We start from the raw sequence: 17,871 nt of genomic DNA, 5'->3' as shown, positions 1-17,871 counted from the left end.
TGAAAATGAATGGGGAAAATACTTCAAGAAACAAAGCCACTGAAAAAGCGGGCTGTCACTGTTGCAGTCAATAGAGCGCAACAGTCTGGTTCCGGAAGTAAATATTATTATTATTATAATGATAATTTTGCAACATACAAATGGAGAATAAAAAGTAGACAAGCACAGAAGAGACACTTCTTGTTCAAACACTATTTCTGAGGCTGAACTGAATTATGATTACACACATGACAATTCACCTAATTTTGTTGCATGACATTTGCTATGTATTTATGGTAACGTTTACAGGAATTAAGCAATGTCAAAATAAAGTAAACCAGTAGAGTTGCGTTCACAATAAATGTAAAATGCAAACTGCATTTTGCAAACTCAGAGCACTTCCTGAGATGGTCCGAGATCATTTTCAGCATTCTCATTGGTGACTCTATTCTTGCAAACTGTTTTCAGATGACTGAAACAGAGAAGACAAAGTGAAAACTCTATGCATGCCCGTTTTCCGTGAGAAGCGCTCACGCTGAACCTCTGAACACACAGCAAAACAGACACGAGCATCAACGGCTTTTCAAATACTTTTTTTGCTTCAAACCCAAGACTGTGATTCATATCGGAGTTGGTTGGTTTGGTTCACGGCTTAGAACTCTTTAATGACGGATTTTATAAAATGCATATAAATGAAATGCTTAGCACATTATTAGATAATTAGAAGTTGGGATATTTGAGCGATTACCACTGTGTAACATCACCATTTCTTCCAATAACACTCATTAAGGATTTGGGCACTGAAGACACAAGTTTGTTTAGTTTAGCTTGTGGGATTCATCCATTATGCAGGTCAAGAGATTGGAAGGTGTCAGAAATGAAAGAGGCGGGGCTTAACATACCCATGCATTCATCTGGATCCACTTCGTCCAGTATTTTTATATCATCCAGTGAGATATAACCAGATTCTGTAGGATCCATTTGAGCCTCGATAATCACCTAACACACACACATTCAGAGAAAGAGAGTTATGTCATGTTCATATTGATCACAATGTTCCGATCATGAACAGCATATTAAAGTGAGGTCATCATTAGTACCTGATAAGATGTGTCGGCACTGGGAATCAGAACTCTTGCTTCCCTCCATCTGCTTTTAATCTGCCCATTTACAAAGCGTATCAGACGCTCAGTGTCTTCTCTCACCCCCTCTTCCTCTCCTCGCTCTATCCTCTGTTTGATATTAAGTGTTCCTGTGTGTTTCTCAGTGAAGTGGTACCAGAAAGACATGCACATGTCTGAATCTGGTGCTGTGATGGACAAACTGGCCAGTCTTGCTACATTTCCTTTCCTTGCCAAACTTTCTTCTGTTATCGTTTCAATCTTCATCTGTGTGTTGGTGTTGGAAGCAGCGTAAATAAAGTTGTGAGGCATGCCTGAAACAGAAAAGGTGCATTGAGGAACTTATAATCAACATATATGTAATTTTTCAAGCTTTGCTTGGGTTGTTGAATGGACAAGTGTATGATCAGGCCAGCTCACACCTGTGTGGTCCAGGTTAGGTAGTTTGTGATCAGCATGTTTGCTATTATTTTTTATGTGCCATTCAGCTCCTTCTCCACCGTCTTGACTCCACCCACAGTAGAAGGGATTATCAGCCCAGCCAAAGTCACAAGCAAACCAGACGTATGCTAAAGAGAAGGGGGAAAAACAAACAGTGAGCCAAGTTTACAGTCCTAAATAGCGAATTCACATAAACCCACTTTAAGGTGCTCAAGTTAGCTATAGTATGTATAGAGTATGGTGCTAGACACATTCTATGCTTCCCTGGCTTTAACTTGTGGTAGTTAAAGCTTTGGGGTGGTAAGCAAAAGGTGTAGATGATATATGAACTGGAGAGTTGCTGTTCCCCTTTTACTATTGTGGCCTTAAACAAGGCATTTAAAGGGATCGTTCACCCCAAAATGAAAATTCACTATTAGTCATTATTTACTTACCCTTATGTTTTTCCAAAACCTTGCTTTTTAAAATGGTGACTGATGCTGTCCTTCTGCCTAACATCTCCTTTTGTGTTCCATGAAAGAAAGAAAGTCATACATGTTTGGAGCAACATGAGGGTGAGTAAATGATGATAGATTTTTCATTATTGAGTGAACTATCCCACTTTCTCTCAGGTTAGGAATCAAATCTGTTTTGAACAGTTAAGCGTTCTCCATGTAGAGCCTTGTTATGCATGTTTCCCTGTTATGTTGCATGTATCCATGTTACTGGTATGTTGCAAGCTGCACAGTGTCATGATGTAGCTGTCACGAAGGGGACAGTCAGAAAAAGTAACGGACTGTCTGCCATTAGTGTGTTTGAAACCTTGCACATAGCTTTGAGATTTGGTAACAAGTTCAACAGCTGAAGAGTCTACATTGTAATTGAGATGAACAACACTTGGTGGCAGTAGAGACTTTCTTTTATACTTCTATTTCTTGTGTATGTGGGGAAAACCTCCAAAGAAACAAGACCATAAGCGGGCCAATGAGAATGGTGTGTGTGTGAAGTAGTTTCTCACCAGGTACTGACTCCATATCCAGTTAAAGAGTTTTGGAAAGGGCACTATATACGTATTTTGTCTAATTACAAGTTCTGCCTGTTTGTGTCTAAATTAGGATGAGCAGATTTTTTTTTTTTTTTTACGTGTCAAACTGGAACACGGGGTTCGAGACAGACAGACAGACAGACAGACAAACAGATAGATAGATAGATTGATAGATAGATAGTAGGGGTGTAAATAGCAAGTTTAATCACGATATGATCCTGTATCGATTCTCTTAGCCAGCGATCCGATGTTTGTCGATACCTCAAAGTCTGCTGTGATGCGATTTTGCTTTGATTCGATTCAGGAGCCTGCGATCGATATGATATTATGTGCCTATTTTACACAATCAATTACATTTATTATCTCACATATGCAACCAAAATATAATATGAATATTTTATTAAGCTCTCTGAAAAGTGAAAATCCAGCATCCACATTGGGATATCCACAACAATATAAGATAGCCTACTTCAGTTGTTGAAAAAAAAAAAAATAATACAGAAAAATAAATACATAAAAAATAAAGTCAAATACTCTACATGTGATAATAAATCGTTTGATGACAGCTCATTGCCTTGTGGACTACTGTGACAATTTGTCATCTCTACAGCAGTCAAGCAAGTCTTTTCATCCAGAATACTTAAATACCCACAACCTTGTTTCCGACAGGAGAGTATGTGCTCTCCGTGTTTTTTTTTTGGCTACAACTTCCAAAAAATTCTGTCACAGTTTACTATGATAAATGTTAGTAAGGGTTTTGATATGAAGATGTGAAAAGTATGAAGGTAAAATAGTGTAAAATAGTGTCTGCCTGCGCATAGTGAGATTTGTGAAAGCATAAATCAACAGAACGTTTTGTAAAGGTGTAAAATCAAGTTGCAAGCGTAAGAAAAAACGATTAGCAATATTTAATGCTTTAAGTGTAATTCATGTGTTGTGAATCTGTAATTTCATATGAACACCAAGTAAATGTGGTCCGTATTATTCTGACTTCCTTTTTTCGTGCTTACACTTTTGGCACTCTTTTTGCACCTAAACATGGCCAAAAACATTGCAAACCTACAATCAGCGATATGCAAGCAAAGAAATGGTGTCATGAACAGCAAAACAGACTGATCACATTGAATCAGTCTGTATGTGTAAAATAAACTACTGCAAACGTGTAAATGACTTGTGTTTGTGGCACACATATTTTCCAGAAATAATCCGATATACACTGTTCCGTCTTCCCTTTTGTTGCGCTCACACATTTGGCACAAGTTTCTCACTGAAAAGAGTTTAGCAAGCAGGAGGGAGAAGGCGGGTCTACCTGCTTCTAGTAACCAATCAAATTAGATTTTTCTTGACCAGTTTACTCTTACACCCTTTCTTTGCTTGCATATCGCTGATTGTAGGTTTGCAATGTGAAAAAACTGTGCCAAAAGTGTAAGCGCGAAAAAAAGGAAGTCAGAATACAGACCACATTTACTTCGTGTTAATATGAAATTGCAAATTCACAACACATGAATTACACTTAAAGCATTAAAGTATTGCTAATATTTTTTTCTTACACTTGCAACTTGATTTACACCTTTACAAAACCCTCTGTGCACATGCAATTTATTTTTATGCTTGCAATTTAATTTACGCTTTCACAAATCTTACACTGCGCATGCAAACTTTTCTATGACGCTTATAACTTCATTTATGCTTTTACAAATTTTACACTGTGCTTGCAAATCATTTAGGCACTATTTTACCTTCATAGAAAAGTCTTGTAATTGATGTGGGTGCAGGGCAGGTGTTTTCTCTTTCCCTCATCAGTGCTGTTCAGAATATCGCGGTTGTTTAGCCGTTTGACAATGTTAAATTGCTCCAAAGTGCTTTAAAATAAAAAATGAAGAATTCAAATGCGCAAGGATATAGAGGAAAGCCACCCCCCCACCCCCACCCCCATCCAGTCACCAGAGCTCGCAGCCCTGTTGACAGACAGGCGTGCACGGATAGAGTAGAGCACAACTTCAGGTTTCAATCACTCCGCACACATCCGTGTCCCACATGAGAAGCATATTTAGCACTAATAAAGCGAGATGAATATAATAAGCAGGGTTGCCAAGTCCAGCAAACATTTCCAGTACAAAGTCCGCTTAAAACTAGCCCAAAAGATACTAAAAATAGCCCAAAATATTAAGTGTCCAATAACTGTGGAAAACTACCACCCAGGACCTTAAAATGCATGTTTTAGTATCCCTCTTAATACGTTTTTTTGAACTGTTTGCAATGGCATACTACTCTATGCTGTTTTTGCAGTATGTATAGCCTCCTGTGCACAGTATGTGAATTTTCTGCATGCATGGAGTATCTGGATGACCTACTACACAACCGTTCAAATGTTTGGAATTGCAGTACTTTCTCCCATATTTGACCTATTATTGTTGTTTATAACTGCTGTTCTTCAACAGACCTACATGCCCTGCGAGTCACCTCAGGCTTATCTCGACTCGAGCCATCTTCACGAAAGTTCGGCACAGACGCTGCATTTACAGCCGTAAATGCCATAAAAACAGACCGAATTACAGACTTTTTTAACAGTATAGACTAGAGGCGGCATACATTTATTCACACAAGAATTACAATTGCAGGAAACAGTGTATCATGTGCTTGAATGTTAAGTTTGATACAAAGTGATGCCAACTGTATTGATTCTAGTGCACATCTGAGCAGACATCACTGATTGTAATGAAAGATGACACTTTGACGCTGCATGCAGTTGCCAGGTATTCAATAGGGTACAACGGGGCTAAAGGCTCCATGGGGTAAAAGGCTCCTTTGATTTTATTTTCTCCCAAAACACTAAATAGCATCAAAAACTACCACAGTACTTTCCTAAACAATTGTTTGTCACTATACACTGGAATTTTCCTGTTACATATGATCTTTGCACGTGGTGCCTAAAAGTTTATTTTGAGGCAATTTGGTCAAATTTGTATTTTTTTTTTTTTTTTAAATGTTGCAAATTTATGAAGCTAATGAAATTAACACATTTATTTTGAGACAACATTTTCAGTTTTGTTTAAGGTCATTAACATTTTTCTATAACTGTCCAATAATTGAAAGGATAGTATTTGGGGTAAAAAGCCCCCCTGTTGCACATTGTTTTTCTTAAGTGGGATGAATAGATTTGTTATGAAAAATGTTCAAAGTGGGCTCACATTGACTCATCCAATCATAATAGAGATTAGTTTGTTTATATAACACTTGATATGTAATAAAATGCCAAATATGTTTGAAATTAACAGGAAATGGTTGACTTTTTTCTGAAGTAGTCATAATTTGTTACTCAAAAAAAATCATCTTGCTGTCTCAAAACTATTAGCATTAGTTGATAAACTGTGCCCTATAACTATTGCCCCGGTATCTACACAATATCACTTTAAACCCCCTAGGGACCCTTTACCCCAAGTGAGAGAGCCTTTTACCCCAAGTGTGGGGTCATCATTTCTTTTACCTTGATACATTTGTGACCAGATAAAAAAGCAAAAGTTTCTTAAGGGGTGCCTTTAGCTCTGTTGTGCCATAACGTAATCGTTTAAATCAACAAGACTTTGTATTTCATTTTATAGTATGTTCCATCTAACTTGTACATTTTATAAGTAGCCCAAAAAACCGCAACCCGCGACTCAAAATTTTTACCCACAACTGCATTTTCAGAATAGCCCAATTGGACGGGAAAACTGCAAACTTGGCAACACTATCATAAGGTTGCTGCATAGCCTGATGGAAATGCATACGGATGTGGCTGGCATGAGAATGTCAAAATAAAGGTGCATCTAAAAAAAATATCCATCGACATTTACACGTTGAATCGATGACATTGTCTCGTTGGTGACTTGATCGATGCATAGAACCAGATCGATGGATCGTTACACCCTAGATAGATCGATAGACAGCTAATTAGAAGAAAGAAAGAAAAGAAAAGAAAAGAAAGAAAGAAAGATAGAAAGGGCCTATATAACAGGAATATCTGGTTGCTGTAGTCCACGTGCATTTGTTTGTTTGTGTAATCTGATATGTCATAGTATGCATCTTTGTATGTGCGTGTAACCTATGGGTTGTAGCATGTCACTGTTTTGCTGTGTGTATGTAACCTGCTGGGTCATAGTTGGTCACTGTTTAACTGTGTGGGTGTTTGTGTTTTGTAACCTTTTGGGTCGCCGTCTGCAACTGCTTTGCTGCGTGAATGTTTGAGTGTAGATCAGGTTTTTCTATCTTTGTAAGGACCAAAGGTCCCCAAGTGAAAGTAAAATCTAAAAGCGCCTACATGGTGGAGACATCCAAATGGTCCCCAGGACGAAAATAGCTTAATAAATATACTAAATAATTATGTCTTAGTTAAAATCTAAAAATGGCAGAATATTTCCTTAAGGGGTAGATTTAGCGGTAGTGTTATGGTATAGATAGAATTTAGGTGTATAGATAGGGATAAGGTAATGTGAATCATTTTTTCTATGTTAAAAATATGTTCTCCTATCCCAGCTTAATATGCAGAGACTAAAAGAAATTATAAGTTATCATTTGTAAGTTGATTGCCTAAAAAAAGAGTAAACAATGTGGCTCAAAACATGTGGATCAAACATTTCACTATTTGTTTGAGCATCCCGACCAGCCCAACACAAGCACCATTGGCTAAACCTAAGGTGTGAGTTTGGGGCGGGGCTAACAGTTAGGCTGACCAATGGTAGCCAGCGGGAGTATTTGGGAAACCTTTCTAAACAGTCATTATGTAACCCTAGTTGCACGGAAATTGCACTCTTCGTTTTTAAAATAAAAACAATGGAAATCAACGGAAAGTCTCCGACATGATGTGAAAAAATGTGAATGAGTGTGTGTAACCTGTTGGTTCGTAGTCTGTATCTGGACCACTATGGCAGTTGCCATCACCATCACAACTCTCTGTTGTCATTGGAATGATGGTAGTTGTTGGAATATTCCCTGAAATATTAGTGATGGCAGCTGCTGTAGTTTCCATGGTGGTGGTGAAGGGAAGAGGTGTTGTGGGTTCTGAAGAGAGAGAAAAATGAGAAATGTATAAGAAAAAGAAAATCAGAGAATTAAGGAAAGAGATTAAGTAACCAAAGAGGCAATGATAGTTTCTACACAATTTTGATAATCATATGTAGTTGGATTATGCAGCCTGAGGACTGAGTTCTTCTAAGCTCTTTGATTGGGCGGTTTGGCTGTCACTCACCATAGAGATCGCACCCCAGAACCTCCAGCCTTAGCCCCATGCCATCAGTGGTGCCACGCTCAGGATAGAGACGAAGGAAACGCATCACCACTGGTTGAAACGTACGCATTTCTGGTGTGTCATGGTTCTGATTACCCCAAAACACCTACAGACAAGGAAAAGTAGAGATTGTTAGATTTTTTTTTTGTATTTTTGCAGTTAAATGACTTTAACAAATTAAAGAGAAACAGCAAGTTTTGTTTGGTTTTAATTCTTTTTTATTTTAAATGTGAAATATATAATTTTATTGCCTCTTGTGACACCAAATGGTATTGCAATTTCTACACAGGTTTCCCAAACACTCCCCCATCTTCCATTGGATGAACAAACAGGTAGTCCCGCCCCAAACTCTCGCCATTGGTTGAGTCAGTGTTGTTGTGTTGGGATGCTCAAACAAACAGAGGCAGGTTTTGATGGCACAACAGAGCCACAGTGTTTACACTTTTTTGGGAAATCAACCTACGAATGGCTTACATTTACATTTAGTAAAAATACTTTTAACATTGAAAATCTTACACACTTCCCCTTTAAGAATATTATTGTTCACGTGTAATCTCTCTCACATTCTCACCTTTACTTTGTTGCTATTCTCCTCCTGGATATAGGTCCAGTCTGTTCCATTTGTGCTGTATGTAACTCTAAAGCGTCTGATGAAAATATTTGCATCTCTGTATTTCCCTCCCTGCAGGATGAGGCCCGTTACCATGCGCTGGGCTCCCAGATCTAATTCCAGTGACTGGTTCTTCCCCAGATTCTGCGGGTGAGCAACCACCCAACCCGTCCGCCCGGTCAGCAGCCGGGCCTGTTCAGGGAGCCAGCCCCTCTCTGCCGACGGCCACACTGAGATTTGAGAGTCAGAGATCTGACCCGATACCATTCCCAACATACTGGAGCATGGAGCATCTGAGAGAGAGGAAGGGAGATTATAAGAGATCCTCATGAAAGGAACAATAATATTGTGAACCACAGGAAACAGACAGGCCATTTCCTGTCTGACTTTGCTTGTCAGAATAGTGAGGATTTATTAAAATAAACACACACAGGTCAGACCTCTTCATGTCTGTATTAGGTGTCAGTCAATAATATACTCTGTAAGGGGGAGTCATCGTGTAATGGTCACACATTGAGTAAGAGGCCAGGCCAGAGTTACACTTACACACACAGAGTGAGTAAATCGGTAAGAATTAATGAGATATTTCAAACAAAAATACAAATTTTCTCGACACAAACACAACATTATACAGTATATGATACTATTAAATACACGCAAGAGGCAATTCAATCTGTGTGCATTTTCTTCTCCTCCATCCTTTATGGGGCTGAGTGTGCTGTGCATCAGTTTGTAATTTGTAAGATATTCCTGCATACATTGTGAATGCACCAGGTTCGAACGTGCGGACATGTAAACAAGGTTTAAAAGCTAGGACGGAGTGTGAGGCTTTCAGTAAATAATGCCTTAAAGGAACAGTTCACCCAAAATTTTAAATTCTCTGATCATTTACTCATCCTCATGCTATCAAAGATGCAAATTACTTTCTTTCTTCTGCAGAACACAAACAAAGATTTTTAGAAGAATATCTCAGCACTTTAGTTCCATATAATGCAAGTTAATGGTGACCAAAATTTCAAAGCTCCAAAAAGCACATAAAGGTGGTATAAAAATAATCCATTAGACTCCAGTGGTTTAATCCATGACTTCTGAAGATATCCAATCAGTTTTGGGTGAAAACAGACCAAAATGTAACTCCTTTTTCACTAAAAATCTTGACATCAGCAGTCTCCTTAGCGATCATGATTTTAAGCTCAATTAGAATTCCTAGCACCATCTAGCGCTCTGCACATGCGTCAACCACTAGGAAATGGAACTTAAAATTATTATCATGACAATGCCAAGATGTACAGTGAAAAAGGGGGTTATATTTTGGTCTGTTCTCAGCCAAAATCAATTAGGTTGCTTCGGTAGACATAGATTAACCACTGGAGTCTTATGGATTACTTTTATGCTGCCTTTATGTGCTTTTTGGAGCTTCAAAGTTTTGGTCACCATTCACTTGCATTGTATGGATCTACAGAGCTGAGAAATTCTCCTAAAAACCTTGTTTGTGTTTTGGAGAAGAAATAAAGTCATACACATCTGGGATGGCATGAGTGTGAGTTAATGAAGAGAGAATTTCCATTTTTGGGTGAACTATCCCTTTAAATTTAATATCTGTTCCACACACAAAACTCTTGTATGGCTTTAGTAGTTATATGGACTACTTTTTGTCTTTTTTGGAGCTTGACACCTGCAGTTACAATCCACTTTTACTGTTTGGAAAAGAGCAGCCTGGATGTTCTGCTTATAAATCTTTTTTTGTGTCCCACAGGTAAAGATTATCCATTTTTACTGATCTATTTCACAGAATGTGAATTACACAGAATAGTGAAATACAATCTGATGATTAAACACCATAAACCCCAGCAAACACCAGCTGGGATTTCAGTGTGACATAATTGCTGAATCTCCTTTGGGAGGGAGGGATACCTGATATTTTACAGCCATACACCTCAAAACGCATGCAGATGCCCTGTTCCCAGGTCAAAGGTCGTATACGTAGGTAACGGGTAAGGGTGGGTTTGGGCAGTCTGGCGTGTACCTCATCTGTGGGATTTTGATTTCCACGGAACACCTGAAAAAACAGAGATGACACATGTATCACTGTTCTCTCCTTGTCCACACTATCTAATATAAATTTTCAATGTATTACATTTTAAAGTGCATTTACAATGTGATTAATTTCACAGAATGTTTCCAAGGCATCAAATAACAGAAAAAGGTGCCAGTAATACTATGTAAAAAATGACCACAAAAATATATATATATATATATATGTAATAAGTAATAATAAAACAATATTTCAAATAAAATAAAATCTCACCATCTGTTTGTTTTTGTCTTTCAGGGTGATCCAGTCTTCTCCATTCGAGCTCACGCTGATCTTGTATGTTTTAACATAGTACGCTTTTTTTGTTTCCTTTGATATGGCACCTTGTGTTCCTATGGCTGTCACATACCGCAGAAAACCCAAATCCACCTGAGAGAAACAGATATTGAGAAAAATCATGAGACAGTGCTATAATTTTCTGTTGAGTGTGTATGTACTGTAAGTGTGTGTGTTTGCTGATGTGTTGTTTTGCAGTTGAACAGAACTGTGGTATGTTCATAACAGCACACTACCATACTATTCTTTTAGTGTTTGATTTTCTTAATATGCATAAAATATCTGGATGACCTAATACATTTGCCAAAATGTGCAGTATAAAACTGGAGGACACTGCAATGCAATGTGCTCAAATTGACCTTAATTTACCAGTGTGATAAATGAACAGGAAGCAAAGCCAACTGTGATTTTTAACATCTCCTTCTTAACTCATTACTTGATTGGAATACCAAAAGTTCACACAAAATTAGATTTAAAATGTGAAATAACTGTTTACTTCTGAGATAACGTCTTTACACTACTCATGGAATTGAATGTGTAATGTAGCAAGGTTGTATGACAACAATGTAGCATTCTACAGTTTAACATGTTTAGCGTTGAATACTGCATTCTGTTTCACATACTATTTTTAAATAATAGGCACCACTATACAATATATATACATAGTCACTCTTAGACCTTAGGTGTGATCTGAATATGGGTGAAATCTGTTGTCTGGACAGGGTAAATAAAGAATGCCTATGTCTAATCACCAAACAACCAATCTGACACATCTTTCTAAACTCTTTTCCAGTGTGTGTGGGCCTCTGCATGGTCCTAATTGGCATGATTCTCAACAACTTGCCTATTAAATCAAACACATACACAGATATACTGTATATGATGGAACACAGACAGCTCTGTGGGTGGAGAATTGTAGGAACATCTATCACTGACTGATACTGTGTTCCAACTCTGAAGAAAGTGTACTTCCTTTCGTCCTTAAGAACTGTAAGAAGACTGCTCTAAGAGACTAGAGCTGACCTTAAATCAGAAATAACGATCGTAAAAACCTTAAAATACCCGACTGCCTGCTTACAGATCCTGAAATTGCAACACAAACTGTGGATCAGGATGACAAATCATGTTGTAAATTAGAGCTTGCCAGCATTAAATCAAGAATGTCACTTATTGTCTCTCTCTCTCCCTCTCAAGTGTGTGTGTGACTCTTGAAATAAATTAAACTCAACTGACGCAACAGAAGTGTGCATAAATAGCCTATTGAGAGAGTTTGGCTCAATACAAGCATTCCTGGCACAACAGTTTGCATCTCTCTCCCATTGGTTTCCACCCAAGTCTCACTGAGCAGATTGCACTGAAAATGCATGACTGCCATCCTCCCTCTCTCTCACTCTCTATCTCTCTCTCTCTGCTCGAACACTGAACAGGAAGGTATTGTAGGGGTAATTGCTTTTCAATATTGTGCCCTATCAGAAACAGTTGAGCTGCCAACTGGAGCCAGCCACTGTTAACGAGCTCAACAAGTGTTAACGACCCTTAACGAGGAAACAATGGCATGACAGAAAGAGACCCCCTCAAATGCCAGGATCACACTGGACTAGAGACAAATATGGGCAGTCTATTTAGAAAAGAGGATATAGGTGTTTATGTGAGAGTGAGAAGGAAATAGGGTAAGCAGGAAAGGGAAGAGGAATAAGAAAAAATGAAGACAGTACTCAGCTAATCCTCATGTTGCTTTGCCTTTTTAAGCGTTGGTTCACCCAAAAATTTACTCACCCTTATGTTATTCCAAACCTGTGTGACTCACCTTTCACTTTCACTGCATTTCCACACAGTGAAAGTGAATGGTAACAGGGTTTCAGTGGAACGTTTGGGGGTGAGTAAATTATGACAGAATTTTCCTTTCTAGGTGAGATATCCCTTTAAGATTGTTCCCAGACTGGAGCCAAGAAAAGACAAAACTGCCCCCGGACACGGATCACTTGTCTGAAGACAAGACTGTGAAGGTTTTGGACAGGGAGGACAGATGGGTTTGAGGGAGAACAGAAAGAGGCCATGGAAGTGAAACTGAAACAGCCATCTCTGAACAAGGCTGTGACATTGCATGTCAGATACAGACCTTTTATCTTTAACCATGACAGTTTTGACCCAATTCAAATTCCACTGTATTTTTTTGTGGAAGGGAGTAGAATGTCAGGTTGCTCTTTTCCTTACAATGAAAGTGGGTGGGGCCAGTGGCTGTCAAGCCCCAAAATGGAAACAAAAAGAAGTCCATAATGCTTGTGCATTATATTCCAAGCCAACTAAAGTCGTATGCTGTGTTCGACAAAAAAATGTAAATTATACATGTTCCAAGCGACATGAGGATGACTAAATGATGACTTTTTTTAAGTCAACCTTTTCCCTTTTTGAGTGAACTGTCACTTTACAGGAATGTTCCGGGTTCAATTGAAGTCAAGGTCAATTGACCGCATTTGTAGCGTAGTTGATTACCACAGAAACTATTTTCGACTTGTCCCTTGTTTTTTTTAAAAAAGAAGCAAAATCATGGTTACAGTAAGACACTTACAATGGAAGTTGAATGATTTTAGTGTGATAACATCACTTACTAATCTTATTTGTGTAAAGATATAGCCAATATTGCAACTTTGTTGTCATGACGACTGAACACCAGGTAAACCCAGTAATCCCAGCAATTGATTTGATCAAATTAAAATAATCTAGAACAGAGATCTGATCACACTAAAATCATGTTAACACATATAATGTTCATGTGCTGTGGCTATATTTTTGAAACACTGTGTATTTTAATGTTTATGGACTGGCCTCATTCACTTCCATTGGAAGTGCCTTACTGTAACCACAATTTTTAATTTATTTATTTTTAAAATAAACAAGGGACCAATCAAAATAATTCTCTGTAGTAATTATCATTATGCCACAAAGGCTGTTGATTGAGCAACTTGTGTTGAACCTGGAACATTCCTTTAAATGCATTTTTTTAAATGACTGAAATGACTTCAATCCAGATGCACTAGAATAAATTATTCAAGACAGTCTGTGTAAATACTATGCTATGCATTATATCTGACATACAAATGTAAAATCAAATGTTTTCTTATTTTTGGACTTTATAGGGAATCATTTACAGTCTTAAACATAAATGTCTCTTAAACCTAGGAGGTAAATAACTCCATATTCACAATGGCCAAAAACATTTAAATACTAGTTAACTTCTCATGAACTTACTCCTGCTTGTAAAAAAGAAATCTGTTCTGTACAAATTTCTGCTTGAACATCTCTCTCTCTCTCTCTCTCTCTCTGTGTCAGAATGAAATGTGTTTTCCAGATGTGTGTCTGTTTTCCTGGTAACGTCAGAAATGTTGGCCTGCTGTCAGGGTAAACGCCGTCTATGGTTGCTCCATAAATGTCCTCACTGAGAGAGGAAACCCTTCCTGCGTTTACTGTTGTGAGAATGTCAATCAAATCCATTCTACAAACAAAGACTCACGCAAGCCCCTTGTGAATATGTGTCTGTGAGTTTTCTCATTAGAGCTGTCTGAAGTTACCTACTTAAGGCTAAATGTAAGAATGCACTCACAACTATCCAGCACTGTATTCTTAATTATTGAGGCCATTTCCATGTCTGTATGTTCATGTATGACTTTGTCTTTCCGCATGTAAAGATCATATATTTTCCTGTAAAATGAAACGGACTTGGTCTATAAACACATGTGTACCTGTATCCACTCTCTGGTGGAGTCCTCCGATGGCGTCCAGCCGTTTTCAGGGTAATGCAGTCTGGAGCGCAGCGGAGACCAGCTGGGATTATACTGGGATGATGCAGTGATTCTATCATCTGTGATATCACCACTTTTCATCCCTAAAGGAGACATACACTCACCTACACAAACACACACACACACACACACACACAGAGATAATGTTTTAATAATATGTCAGCATCTTTGAAATAATAAATGGCACACAACACAGCCATGATCAAATTTGTATTTGTAGTTTACCATTTAGAGGTAAACATGTGAGTGTGAGTTAGATCTGCTCTCTTTTCTCAACAGGAAGTTAACATTTGTCTTTCATGTTTGGCTCCAAACGCAGAGACCCTTAAGGTTACCAACCTGCCCTGTATGGCACTGGGATAAGGATGAATTATAAGCAATAAACCTCACTGCACTTTATTACACACCTGAACTCACACACATACAGTTTCATGACGTGAGGCTGAGTTGGGTTCAGGTCTTAAAGGATCTTGGTTGCTCTCTCAGTGCCATCAAGCACATTATTGCTACATTATTGCTAACAGTGTGTGACTCTCTGAAAACCTGATAGATGTGTTTAATAAAAGCCTCAGACACACTGAGCAGAGACAGCAGAAATAGTTTTCCTCATCTTTGATTATCCCATGTTATATTTATTACACATTTTGCTGCAAAAAAAGCCAATTATTTAAATTTTCCATAAAATGAAATTCTAATTTTCCTTTTTTTCTTTTTAAATGAAAGAGTTTGATGTTCTACGTAGACATTAACTTTCGGAAGTCAATGCTATTCCACCTAGACCATAAACTGAAACTAAGCTGTGGAAATGTTCAATTAACATATAATCGCCCACAATTACACATTAACAACTGTCTGAAAACAGTAATCCTGCAATCTGTAAATGTTAGCCAATCATTACAGTGGTCATTTACATTTAGGAGTCTTAAAGAACAGTAGCAAAGCAGGCTATTTAATTCTAAAGCCATCTTTACACTACAAAGGTGGCACAGAAGCTGCATCTGAAGTGGCATTTAAGTGTATTTACATAGACTGCACAATTGCATACATAATTGTGGTGGTGGGGGCGTGGTCGAGCATTCGTCCGGAGAGAAAGAAAGCAGTAAGGGTGCACATACCTAACTGCTATAATGCCTAACACCTGTTTCTGACTGCAGTAAGCACTGGAGAGAGTGATAAAAAGGGACCACGCCAGAGACGAGGGAGAGAGAGCTACCTGTCTGACAGAGACTGTCTTGAGTTTAAGCTAAAGAGTTTACGCTGAAAAGCCCTTTAAGTTTGGCTATTAAAGTTATACCTTTGAGTTGAAGTCCAAGTTTCCTGTGTCCTCCTTTCCATCCCTTCCTTGAACATTTACAATAATGTTATGTGCTTAATATTTTAAATATAGAATTATGAATATCGAAATAGGAAATGAATATAAAATATGACATTTTTAAATATGAAACTAAATGATCATAAACAACAAAGTTTAAGGCTGCTCTGATGCAGCATTTCATTTGTACAGAACCAAAGCAGCATCAGAACTGCCTTTGATACTAGGGGCTAAGGTTTAATTTAGTCTGGCTTTTATGTGGCACTGCGTCTTTACACAGAATTTTGAGCTTGGCTGTGTAAAGACACCTTAAGACCCCGGCATACCCATGGAGATGTTCTTCTTCATTCTTTGCTCATAGCCAAAAAGAAGTTTAAAACAGCTGAGCAACGACATACTGTTTGCGAATATTCAGACACCGACAATGCCGCTGGAGGAGGCGTTTAGAGGTACATTTAAATATGAGGATGCTCGGTCATGTGACGTCATGTGAGGATCGGACGTGTGAACGGCGAGCTCTGCGCACTTTGATAGTTTTAATACCTTTTATGACATAAACCGGTGAGATTCGATACACTCCATAACTGTTATAGGAGGACAATATGTCAAACAATTAAAAATTATCGGGCTCTTTCTGAGTCTGCTCGACATAACATGCCATAAGCTGGAAATCGAGCGAGCTCACAGGGTTCCGGCTAGGCGATCCGCTGAGGGAGACAGGCCCCAATCAATTGTGGCCAAATTTCTGAGATCATCCGATAAAGATCTTGTGTTACATGAGGCGAGGAGTAAAGGAAGGCTTTCTTGGAAGAACCACAGCATTTTCTTGTTCCCAGACTTTGCGAACTCGACGAGAGAGAAACGTAAATGATTCAAGGAATGCAAGAAACTTTTACATCAACGGAAGATCGCTTTTGCACTGATATTCCGGCCAAATTGAGAATAGATGCTAAGGATGGCCATAAAACATACACATGCCCGCATCAAGCAATGTCCTTCATAAAGTCAGTGGAGTAAGTCACTTTGTGGTACTCACATTGCAGCCGAATGGACCAGCTCGCTGAACATTTGCTTGACTGTTTGAAGATTCTGCACGCTCCTTTTGTGCTGGTTCTGCCTAGCGGCTGGAGTTTATTTTGTAGAGCAACATACCTTCAGGACAGTTTTGTGGATGAATCTACACGCTCTTTGTGCTTAGTCCGCCTATCGGCTGGAGTTTATTTCGTAGAGTAACACAACTTTAGGACAGTTTGATGGATGAAGCTACATGCTCTTTGTGTTTATTCTGCCTATTGGCTGGAGTTTGTTTTATAGATGATCTTTTGCTGTGTAATTCTGTCTCACAAAATTTGTATAGAAGCACCATGGTAAAGTTGTCACAGGGGCTCTCGTAGGCATACATGGACTGTTTGAGTTTGGAGGGACGGACGCCAGTTGGCACCGTCGTGCACGGGGTTAATGCACACGTTTTTCTTTTTTCTGTTTTTTGGTTCTGGGGAATATTCAGGGTTTGACTGTTGCACTAATTTTGGAATGTGGTCTTTATAATCCTGTTTTTGACACACAATCTATTTTTTCTTACACGTCAAAATGTCAAATGTTAATATGAGTGGATTGTCTCTCTCCATGTGGAATGTGAATAGGTTGGGGCACCCCATAAAAAGAAGGTAGGTTATTTCTCTTCTTAAGCGTAAGAAATATGATATAGTGTTTCTTCAAGAAACGCACCTTTCCCCACAGGAAGCTGAAAAATTTGGAAAGATATGGGGTGGGCATTTTTTTATAGTGCTGGCTCGAGTAAGAGCAGGAGAGTCATTACAATGATAAGTAAACATCTACAAATCAAATGTCTCAAACAGAGTAAAGATAAATTAGGAAGAGTAATTATTGTTTTAGCTGAAATTCAGGGACAAATCTTATTTTGGCGAATATTTATGCACATAACGT

At 38.4% G+C, this 17,871-nt stretch overlaps 1 protein-coding gene across 3 annotated transcripts in view; it reads right to left on the bottom strand.

The window, feature by feature from the left end:
* LOC127440614 (neuropilin-1a-like) overlaps positions 1-17,871 on the bottom strand; it is a 48,833-nt gene that overhangs the window by 6,602 nt on the left and 24,360 nt on the right. For all 3 annotated transcript variants that reach the window (XM_051697296.1, XM_051697295.1, XM_051697298.1), the window contains exons 6-14: positions 14,553-14,716; positions 10,750-10,905; positions 10,356-10,500; positions 8,403-8,734; positions 7,793-7,937; positions 7,438-7,605; positions 1,523-1,669; positions 1,080-1,414; positions 882-978 (exon numbers count right to left, since the gene is read on the bottom strand). In XM_051697296.1, coding sequence (XP_051553256.1) covers positions 882-978; positions 1,080-1,414; positions 1,523-1,669; positions 7,438-7,605; positions 7,793-7,937; positions 8,403-8,734; positions 10,356-10,500; positions 10,750-10,905; positions 14,553-14,716 — 1,689 coding nt within the window. The remainder of the gene's footprint in view (positions 1-881; positions 979-1,079; positions 1,415-1,522; positions 1,670-7,437; positions 7,606-7,792; positions 7,938-8,402; positions 8,735-10,355; positions 10,501-10,749; positions 10,906-14,552; positions 14,717-17,871) is intronic.

This window comes from Myxocyprinus asiaticus, chromosome 5 (genome assembly GCF_019703515.2).
Source record: "Myxocyprinus asiaticus isolate MX2 ecotype Aquarium Trade chromosome 5, UBuf_Myxa_2, whole genome shotgun sequence".
NCBI classification, from domain to species: Eukaryota; Metazoa; Chordata; class Actinopteri; order Cypriniformes; family Catostomidae; genus Myxocyprinus; species Myxocyprinus asiaticus.
Note: the sequence above shows the minus strand (reverse complement) of the source record. Positions and strands in the feature narration are given on the sequence as shown.